The sequence below is a fragment of the Perca flavescens genome, chromosome 8, assembly GCF_004354835.1.
Source record: "Perca flavescens isolate YP-PL-M2 chromosome 8, PFLA_1.0, whole genome shotgun sequence".
Lineage (NCBI taxonomy): Eukaryota > Metazoa > Chordata > Actinopteri > Perciformes > Percidae > Perca > Perca flavescens.
The window spans coordinates 13266081-13277640 of NC_041338.1; the positions used below are offsets into that span (position 1 = coordinate 13266081).

General features: G+C 42.4%; 1 protein-coding gene across 1 annotated transcript in view; it reads right to left on the reverse strand.

Annotated features, from left to right (window-relative positions):
• btbd11b (BTB (POZ) domain containing 11b) overlaps positions 1 to 5641 on the reverse strand; it is an 84790-nt gene extending 79149 nt beyond the window's left edge. The window contains exon 1 of the mRNA XM_028585207.1: positions 4594 to 5641. Within this exon, the coding sequence (XP_028441008.1) occupies positions 4594 to 5446 (853 nt within the window). The 5' untranslated portion in view covers positions 5447 to 5641. The remainder of the gene's footprint in view (positions 1 to 4593) is intronic.
• Between the last annotated feature and the right edge of the window lie 5919 nt (positions 5642 to 11560).

Here is an 11560-nt window from a genome sequence, read left to right on the forward strand (position 1 = left end):
TAGCTGCACCGTGCACGTGAATAAGGAAAAAAAACACCACCATAAAACAAAATGGGCCAGGACATGCAAGTTACATTACCTACACTTATTTTAAATGACTTTAGGGTGAACTTTACCTTAAGATCATTCAACCCAATCAACTCTGCCCGAACTTGAAAGTCATCTCACACATGAAGCATGATTAGAAAATCGTCCTCAGGGTGGTACATATCCCTGAGCACTGGATATCGTGTTCCACTAGACATTTTCTGTGACATGCACACGTCGTTAAAGAAATCAAAGAATCACTGTGTTTCTGGTCCTAGTGGGAGCCATAAGAAATATCCCACCATATAGAGCAGTTTCCTGTTCTGACAGGATGCCACAGCCCGGAGAAGGGAAACCCAACACCCACCTGCAAATAACACTGGCTCAGACATGGTGAGAGGAGCCCCTGACATCTTACTGTATGCGTGTGAGTGAGTATGTGTGTGTTGGGCTTGTGTGTGGGAGGCCTGCCATATGCTAGATATGCCAATGCAGAGCTGTGAGGAGCAGTAGGTGTATAATAGACATTATAGCAGGTTATATAGATAGGGATACTATGGATACTGTGTTGAGGCATCTATTCATGAAACAACCAAGAACAAGCTTTTTCCCCCTTGTTCGTATAAATTGATGCATAACAAAGAAATACATCATGCATAACAATATAAAACACAGTACATACAGTACTTACACCTAAAACTACAGAGCCTTTTATACTCTTGACGTTATAAAGAAATAGTCTGACATTTTGGGTGTGCACTTGTTCCCATTCTTGCTGAGAGTTAGATGAGAAGATTGAAACCACTCTCATGTATGTACGGTAAATGTATGGCTACAGCCAGAAGCCCATTTGCCTCGCTTAGCATTAGCAGACTATTTTTTGGCTAGATGCAGTAACTGGTATTGCCGTCACCATGCTGTTACCAGGCGGCAAGCAGAAGCTTGGGGAAGTTACTGCTCCTGGCCAAGAAATGATCAGGTTGTGCCAGAAATCTCTACTCTTTTTTTTTTTTTTTTTTTTTTTTTTATTATTTTTTGGGCCTTTATTATTATAGGACAGCTGAAGACATGAAAGGAGAGAGAGAGGGGGAATGACATGCAGCAAAGGGCCGCAAGTCGGAGTTGAACCCGCGGCCGCTGTATCAAGGAGTGAACCTCTACATGTGGGTGCTCGCTCTAACAGGTGAGCTACCCAGGCACCCCTTTAGTTATACTTTTGTACGAATTAAACAAATAAGATAGGTTAATTAGTGAAATTTAGAGTTACTGGTTGGTGGATTTTGTTAAATTATTTTGGACAGAGCAGGGTTATCCGTTTCCAGGATTAATGCTAAAATGAGCTAACTGGCTGCTGGTTAGGGCTTTATAATTAAAGTACAGATATTAGAGGGGTATAAAAAAAAATGTTTTAACTCGCAACAATAAAGCCTTACCCAAATTTCAAATGATTGCTTTGACCTTCTGTGGAAGAGAAAAAGCCCGCTAAATGATTCCACTCATTACTAAGGTACCTGATAGAAGCTGAAAAGTTAATACACCCAACAAGGTAACTACCTTATTGACTTTGTGACAGCATGACAAAGGAAATCAGCTTTTGTGGAAGATGCAATAACGATATTCATAAAGGCTTCCTGACAAAGCTGGGTCACCAGCGTTAGCATAATATGGAAAAATCACCTCAATTGCTCCCATTTGGCAGACAGAGACTGGGAGAATGGATGAAGCGATATGGAGCTTCAATTTGGCAGGCAGAGGCTCGGTTAAGGTCAAGCCACCCTCGGATTGACTGGCTCTTTGGTTTTACTGGGAAGACAGCGAAGGATGCGGCTGTGCTTCGGCCTTATCTGTCACTGCAGATAGAGGGTATCTTGAGGTTTAGAGGTCCTGTATTGTCACAATAAGAAATGTGATGGAAATCTTACACCATATGGAACTTTCCATTTTAACTGAACCAGTCTTCCTATGATGCCCTAGTCTCGCATTTGCCAGACCTTCCTCCACAACGCTGCATAGGGGGGTCTGGCTAGTCCACACAGCATTCCGGGATGGGAAAAAGAAAAGAAAAACGTGCTCTGGTTTATTGGCATTTCTTTAAACCAATCACAATCGTCTTGGGCGGCGCTAAACGCCAGACAGAGCCACGGTGCCGCTGCAAAATAGCCTCGGGAAGGAACTTGTTTCGGTGGAACATGTGTACATTAAAGGTTGTTTTAGTTGTGCAACAGAAAACTCAGATTGGACAGATACCTCAATACCTCAATTTACTGCAGAGATCTGAGTAGCAGTTAACCATAATCCTCATTAATCGACCTCACATCCGGGCCGAAAAGAAGGACATCCGGTGGAACTTCCGATACCACAGGACCAATCCCGGAAGTGGAACGTCGTAGATATAGACTAAGGATGCCCCAACAGATGCACACATCACCTGTCCATCAGTCTTAAACCTGCCTAAAACTAAGTAGATTTATAACTGTATGTGTCTGTTGAACATCCTGAGACTTAAAGCTGCATAACTGACAGTTACAGTTTTGCCACTTGGGAACTGCAGAAACTCCAATTCCTCCATCTCCTCCAACTCCTTAGGGAATTATTTGTCTCTCTAGCTCCCTACCTGATAGGACATAGCTATAGTCGCTAAGCGTTTGATACTGGGTTTACAGTGTACAGTCAGAGAGCAGTGAGAGTAAACCAAAGCTATAAAGTTGTGTGCAAGAAAACCAAAACAATAAGTAAAACGCCTCGATAAAGCTCTACTCCCATTACACATAGTCATTTGATGCATTGTAATTATAAAGATATAGATTTTAGCTGCATTCAAGTTCATTTTCATGCCAGTAATTACTACCTTATGCACAATACTGAACAACAACATAGACTTCATGCACTCTGCCACTTTTCTAGCCTTGGGCATTATTACATCAATATTCCACATGCTCCAGACGTTTTTCTTGCATCTTATTCCCTGATCCAATGCACCAGTGAACACTCAACCCCTCTTCTACAGCTGGAGCCTTGCTGCATGCCAAGTGGCCTGAGTGTGCAGAGGCACTGAATATTGGCTTTTATAATGTACAGTATGTGCTCATACTGGAAAGGCTGACGTCATATTGAGTATTATTGCTGTCTCTTTGAACCGTATGTGACCGTCATTTTTTTTTTCTCACTACATGTCAAGGTATGCAGTGATATAACAATACTATATGTTGTTACCACTACAAATGAACGCACATTTATGCGAGTCTGATGCTGACTGTGCAGCTGGTGTAAGCAAACAGACACGGAAAGGGTAAACAAGCTGTTATGTTTAACAAAAAATGTTTCACTGTGCCTTTGAAACAAAGAGATACAGCGAAACAAAGTGCTCTTCTCACGATGCCAGGCTTCTGTTGGTGATTCATCAATACGGTCACAGAGTGTCTCCAGGTTTCTTTCTCTGTGTGCCTGTCTCTCGTTTTTTTCTCTCCCTCACTCTATATCTCAGTTTTATTCACATCACTCTGCATAATGCATGATAGCACATAGGTCCCCCAAGGCCTTTCATTACGTAAACCTGTTGCAAGAGGAGCCACAGCAGCACTTTTACAACATCCATCAAAATAGGGGCACGCATGTGTTAGAGTGGTTTGTGATGTATTGCTGTTTAAGTGGCAGTGAAGTCTGAATACAGTTATACTTTCTTTCAAAGCACACACCAATAAGTATTTCTAAACACTTGTAAAGCCATGTGAACACTACCAGCAAGGTATTGTGTGTACCCAAATCAGCAGATGTATACAGAAATGAAAGACCTCCTTCCTCTCTGGGTGAAAAGAATAAATCTCACCTCTGCAGGGCATTATTGTAGGAAAACCAACAGGGAGAGCCCCTTTCACTGAAAGCTATCAAAGTGAGTCATTAAGCCTGGGGACACCAGGCCCTACTTCGTCATTTTGTGCATTAACAAAACAGCCACATAGTATTAGAAGAATATTAGAGAATAACGTCTGCAATGCAACACTGCACAGAAGACAGAGCAGGCAAGCTGGCCTTAAGAGGACCACTCTCTCCCATCCTGATCTACTCAGTCAGTCATCACTTGCCTGCAGCTTCTGCAGATCACTCTGAGAATGGGAAGCACCATTTCAGCTGCAGAAATGTTCTTTCACTGACATATTTGAGTTTAGGATTACAGTTCCTCAACAAGAGAGAGAGAGAGAGAGAGAGAGAGAGAGAGAGAGAGAGAGAGAGAGAGAGAGAGAATGTGGCATAACCTTTTCATATCAGAGATCTGACAGCAAGTGAATCAGAGGGACCTCTCTTTATATAAATCCTGGTAGTCATTTACGGTGCAGGTGAGACTTGTTTGAATTAGTATCCCCTATAGATTGTTACATTTTAGTCTATGGATGTTTGGAGTAAATCTAATGAAGAAGCATGTATCTGTTATACTGATGTAAATCTACTGTGAGATGAGAGGGGGACTTTTTTATTTTTCACTTTACGCACAGGTGATTTAAAAGCTGTGGTAAGGATATGAAGTGGAGAAGGACCCTGTTGCATGGACTTACAGTATTCACAACTCACCGCTTGCATTCTTTCCACAGATCAGGTGCTGCCAGGGCTGCAGAGAGCCCCATATCTCGGAGTCAGTGTTGACGGCCTGCTCAAGGATCTCCACAGTGAACTTGGGGATCCCGTTATCGCGCTCCAGCAGCGCGCTGCGCAGCACCCGCGCGTACACCTCGCGGAAGAGGCTCTCCATGCACGCAGCCAGGTAGATCGCAGCGTGCTCGTGGATCCTGACCGCAACCCTGCTGTCGACCATCCACTTGAAGAACTTCCCCACGTTGAAGATGAGTCCGCAGCGCACCGACTTGCCGCGGCCGAACTTGTCCTCCTCCGTGCTCATGTTGTACAGGGACAAGGCACCGAGGGCCGCGCTGATGCAGCTCATCGAGACGCTCCACGACAGAACCATCTTTATGCCACTTTGGATCTCGTATTTGGTGCATTTGGCGTAGCGCAAACTCAGGCGCTGCGACTCCTTTGCGACCCTGACCAGGGCCCGGCTGACCAGCACCGAGAGCCTGAGCAGGACGTCCTGCGGGGGGGTCGGCAGGGTCATCTCCTCGTCCCTGTTCAGCGCGCTCGCCACTTCCCCGAGGTTCCACGGCACATCCTCAAGCTCGGGTAGTTTAGCGCACTGCCCGGTGCTCTCCAGGATCTCGGCGTCTTCGACCAGGACCGTGTTAACAGTGTCCAGGCTGTTGTGTCGACTGTGCATCGAGTCGGTTAAATGCCAGTGATTCCCGCCATGTGCCTCTGAGCAGCACAGCGACGCACTGGAAGATCTGAAGGAGTCGGCGGCTCCACCATAACCCGAGTCGAGCGTCAAATCCTCCAGGGTCCTCGCCACTGACTTGCTACTCCTTGCCATAACTGCACTTCATACTGTAAAAAGAGGGCTTGGGAAAGTGGAAGAAAATATTCAAGACGGTGGAGTTTGGATACGCACGCGTCTTGCACGAGCTCTGCTCACAATTATGATTCTGTTTTTTTTTTTGGGAAAGTCCGTCCAAGGGTGTCGTATAAAGTTAAAGAGTAGTAGCTCACTCCAGTGCATCGGCAGGCACACAGTGCTGTACCAGCGCAGTGCCTGACAGAAGGAGGCGGGGCCGGGGAGACCCGAGAACAGCTGTCAGCCAATGGACTCTCGGGATGAAGCAGCAAAGAGTTTTAATTGGATCGCTTTAGAGGATCAATACAAAGTCCATGATGTAGCCCATGAAAAGGCTTATTAATAATAAAAAAGGCGATGTAAACAGTGAGCACAATGCTTGTGTAATTGCCTATGGCCTACTTTTGGGAAGTTTCTCACAACTTTGGAATACCATGAGTACAGAAATCCTGTCATGTCAAAGTAGCCTAGAATGTAAAAGACATAATTGCATTAAATAATAAATCATATAATATACATTACAGTAGCATAGACGTAGCTGCTTTTAAAAACATCGTGTTTAGGGGACAAGTCCTCCAGAGGATAAGGCTTTTCAGATATTTTCTGAAGGCCCGTGTCTGATCGTAACATGACTCAAGACCATTAATAATAGATTACATGCATAATGTATCCTTCTCTGTTCCTCTGGAGGGGAACTCATTGAAAAGATCTGAATTACTTCCAAGGTCATTTGCTGGGATCACTGGCAGGGTCTAACATTCATCCATTTTGTTTTTGTTTTTCCCAGAAACCCATGTATAGGCTCTGGCTCTGTGGAATCTCCATAAACCCCAGTCCACCTTAGATGAATGCCATGATTGCATGTGCAAGTACCATGTTCAAGATGGTATAGCAATACTCTAAATTCTTAAACAACAGCAAGGTATCTGGTTTCAGTGAAATGTACTGAAAGTAACTGCAGTCATAACTGTAATACTGACAGAACCAGTTGAGTGCAAATGAGTTTAAATTGTCTAGGGGGGTGGAAATAATCTTAGTTTACACCATGAAGTGGAGATTGCTCACTGATCTAGGGGACTGTGGCTGCTTTACATCTGAGCTGCAGTGAGACTGTATAGCTTCTGCATTTGACATCAGGTTGGATGTTTCTCTGGAGCAACAGTGAACCCTGGTGTTGTCCAGACAAACTTCAGTTTATTTGTCAGGAGCAAAATGCTCACATTTCTGGCAGTTAAATAGACAACAAAATAATGTATTCTTTACTGGGGTTAGACGTCTGTCACAGAAATAATCTGCGTGTCAATCACTGCTTATTCACATGCTTTCATTCTCCCTTGTGGGGGGAGGGGCTTAGGAGACCGTGTTGGGCTTTAGCAGAAAGGGGGGAGGGACTGAGAAGTTGTTGATGTTCAAATTTGTTGGCTAAGTCCTGGATCTTTAAAATCCTACCTACAGCACCTTTAATTCAAGCATGTGATGCATGTGATATCCATTACATAAGCCGCTTTCCGACTGGAGAGATTTTTTTGCAGTTCCTAGAACATAAAATTGCTAGAACCCTTTTTTTCTCGTGTTCCGACTGGACCAATTTGGGGATTTTTAAATTCCTCTGGTTCCTGTAACTCTTTCAGCTCGTACTTCAGGGCAGGGTCTTTTCGCTGTTCCCTTTTCAGCATACAAACCTAGGTCAACGGGACAATTTTAACAATTTTCGCCATCTTATTCATCACTAAATTCATTTCTGACAACGTTTTAGGCAGAGAAATGTAGATATAGGCATTCTTGCGAAAATTTATGCCGAATTGACAATTTGCTTCAAAGTTGTCGCCATGAAATGAGGCGACAGCCAGCAGACGCCTGCCGGGGCCGCTAACTCATCGCCAGTCATGCTCAGAGAACCCGCTGTAAGCTGGAGGTCTCTCAGACCGGTCTTCGTAAATAAGAGGCTTTTATTTTGCCGTTGACGAAAACATACTGATTAGACTATGAAGGGACTACAAGAAAAGGACAAGTAAAAAATAAATGTGAAATAAAAATGTGGTTTTCCAAAACCAACTTATGGAGATTTTAAATGTTTTAGTAGGTTCTCTCTGTGCTCTGAATGTAAATGTGTAAACAGAATACTATCCTCACACAGTATTGCAAGGTCTACTGAAAGGTCTTCACAGCACAGAAGGCAGTAGAATGAGGGAGGTCAGAAATACTCAAATAATCAGACAATAGCTGGAAAGGGACTCTGATATATAAGTAGAGACTGGGCTTTATAACAGTAATGAACTCTTTCTCCAGGTTCAGAGAGACACCAAGAGATTGATTGATTTGTATTAATCATGTTGATTTGTCTAAGTAACCTCATTGATTGCGCTATGGCAGCTCTCCTTGGAGGGACAAAAGGCTGATGTTTGGTACTAAAGAATTTTGGAGAATGAATTCTTGTAAAATGTAAGTAGCTAAATTGGGTTATAAAACTCACCTTGAAGGACTTTTATAGTCCTAAAGGATAATTAAATATCACAGCTTCGTGTCTATGTTGGGTGCAAATTAGCCTTTCCGGCCGAGGGACTGCTTTAATCAAACTTGATTTAGAAGGAGTAGCATGTAAGAGGGAGCTCAACTCGGAATGAAGTAATTAAAAAGAAATATGATTAGAATTATAATATAATATGATTTTGTGCCAAAAGCCTTTTTCTAGTTACATCTCACAGGAGCCCAAGCATGGTAGACATCAGGCTACCCGCTAAACATCAGCATGTCATTGTGAGCATGTTGGCATGCTGACATTCTTAACATTTAGCTTAAAAGGTTGCTCTACAGCCACACTTAGCGGCTAGCATGGCTGTAGACGCACACAATCTTGCTCTAAGGTGTTTTTTGTGCTGCGACCGCTGCCTTCAAGGCACCTAACCCTAACCCTAACCCTAACCTTAACCTTAACCTTAACCCTCACCATAACCATAACCAGTGCCTCCCAACGATGCCTTCCAGGCAGCGCTACCTGCAAGGCACCCTTGGGGGCAAAAAACACTGATAAACCACAATCTTACCCAGCAATCTTATGAATACTGTAATGCTAATCCTTTCATCAATCAATTTAGGACATTAACTGACTGTTGGACAGTATATATCTACTATTTGTGCCAACCGTTGGCCAAAGCTGTGACTGCAAAGCAAATATTTTTTTAAGAAAGAAAACTCATTGCTCTTGAAAGTGAGAAAACATAAATGAATGAAACATAAATTAATGAAAATAGGGGGAAATGTTATGTGATGAAGGGGATTTCGATAGCCTGGATGACACCAGACACTTCTCAGTTGTAACTGAGAGCAAATCTCAAATTTGGGGTTTTCCCAGGCTAGGATTCCGAGGCCTTTCAAAACAATCCTGGTTAGGACTGCCATCTAGTGTCCATTTGCAAAGCTACATGCAATTGAATAAGTTACTCGACACAGCCCATTTCAAAAACTAGTTCATGGTGAATCTGGTAACCAAGTCCTTTGACATGAACAATCATAATAAATAGAACTTACTAAAATTCTTCAACTCTGAGGAGAGTGTGAACTATGTATTAAATTGGCTTGTAGAAAAAGTAAAGAGGTCAGGAACAGTTGAGTGTATATTATTGAAGTTAGGAGAAGGTGGGGAATGAAAAATGCCACCAGACATTGGCTAGCAACTTACTGCAGTGTTGGGGTCCATCACCCCTAACTATGTTCTATAGTGTGCTGTGGGTTTATAGGCACATCTTGTAGAATAATGTTCTTACTATTTGCAAATAAATATAATAAGAATGTAAAAGGTTTCCATAAGAGACCAGGTGTGTTTTGGTGTATACTTATTTAGCTTAAGCCATAACTATAAGATGGTTAGGGTCACAGTGGCCTCGAGCAAAGTACATTGAGTAATAATAATAAGTGAAACAGGAGCAGAATGTACCGCTTTGCGTGAGAGCAAATGAAGACGAGACACAGCACAGTGGCCTCGACCCTGGAGTGTGTTGTGTGAAGATAACACTCCCTGTGCTGGAGAAAAGAGGAGGCCCAAGAAAGAAAGTATAAGAGATGAGGGGAAGTATAGAACGAGGCTCACAAGGTCTGACAGTCTAGAGATACGTGGACCGGTTCCGGATTTTTGTCTGTTGCTACGGAAACTGAGTCTCTGTGTGCTTTGTGATCCCACAGATCTGTGTATTAAAACTCCGATGCTTGACTGATTAAACAAATGTATTTGACTTTATCTTATCGTCTTATTTGGCTGTTACTTGGGATCAATGTAATTCCAATTTAACGAATGCGCGGGTATATAGGTCTGTTATTTGGAGTCAGACACATTGTCCCAAAAGGGGGGGACACAGAGGAGGAAATCCCCACAATCTCCTATAATTTATTCTGGAAGTGTCCAGTAATTTGACCAGTAGTGATTTCTGATGCAGCTAAAAAAGAGAGCCTGTTTGGGTTAGAAAACTACAGTACAGACTTTACTGCCTTACATTAAGCTTTGCTGTTTACTGTTAGACCGCGGTTTCTGAATCACTGAGCAGGCTGTTTCAAGCCAAGCTGATCTGTTTTCTCATTGATCTATTCTAGATGACTACATAAGCAATAGAAATGATCAGGTGCAATATTGCTCTGAGCAAGTTAAAAGCCTACAGGTAGACTTACTTACTGTAACTGTAGATATACTGTAGGCTATAGCTCCACAGGCATGGGTCTGTCTTTGTGGATATAAAACAGAAGGAATAGATTATACCATTTTTCACAAAAATATTTGTATTAGCCTACGCTTTTAGAATTTTTATTTTTATTAGCCTAATTTCACTGAGTGTAGTTAAAATCAAGTAGAGAGAAATGTGGGTAAAAATGCTTTTTAGCTATTTCAGTGAAAAAACGCATGCAACAACTACCTATAACAAACAAAGCAATATATAAATAAAATATTGCTTGATTTATCATGCTGTGTATATATTTAAAGGTTAAGTCCAGTACTTTAGAAGTCACTTTCACTTTCCTGCTTAGCTTTTGTTTTCTTCATTTTCAAAAAATGTATCATATGCTATAAACAGCAGGAGGCGTAGGCTATTTCTTTGAGGAAAGTCCAAAGACAAATCATGAAACAGCAACCCCTGGGATTTTACTGGTCTGACTCTGGACAAGAAAACAGACAGTGCGGGACGTGTGAAAGAAAACCATGTTTCTCTAAACCCAATTTATGAAGATTTTAAATGTTTTAGTAGGTTCTCTTTGATCTGAAACAGTTAGCCTACAGCCAGAGCCGTCTCTCTAAACGGCTCTGGTTACAGTGTGTGCATTGCTGTCCCTGTAGCCTACAATACATCGAGTAGCCTACACACCATACGTATTTGGAATTCACACCGCCAGGCCTCTCCCCGCACGCAAAATGCCGCGCATAACTACTAAGATAACATGACGTGCATTTGTATGTGATATCCATCGATAATGTAATCTATTAATTTGTATGTACACAGTCATCTAAGATGCACGAGAAATAAAGGCTTCTGCTATCGGTTGATAAATCAAACTTGCCGAGAACCTAGACACCCGTTTGAATATAGACTCATGCAGTACCCTTGGTTACGGTCCTTACGGTCTCGTTCAGTAGCCTAGCCTAGCTACCACGTAGCAACATTCACTTCTCTAACATTTAACTTAACATAACTACCAAGATAACATGACGTGTATTTGTATGTGATGTACTGTACTTTGTTAGGTTTAAAAAAGTTAAAGCCAGGCTATGTTTGGAAAACAATGTTTAATGGGGCCTGCAGCTAAATTCAATCAAGTAACAACACTAATCTGCATTTGACTGCCTTACCCAAAACCTAGCTTCTAAAGAATTAATCAGGTCATGTCTGACATTTAGCATATGAAGAAGACTCTTTGTCCCCACAGGAAAGGTAACTTTTGTTGTCTCTTTTTGGGGAGCCATCCCCTGCTAGGCCAGACGTGATTAGAACAAAGAAAATGCATATCGCTGTAGAATCGGCACTACATGATAATCAACCTTAGTCTGTGACCTGGGGTAAACCTAAAATCAGAGGTGTGTCCTTAATCAGAGACCCACAATTCCACAGGAAT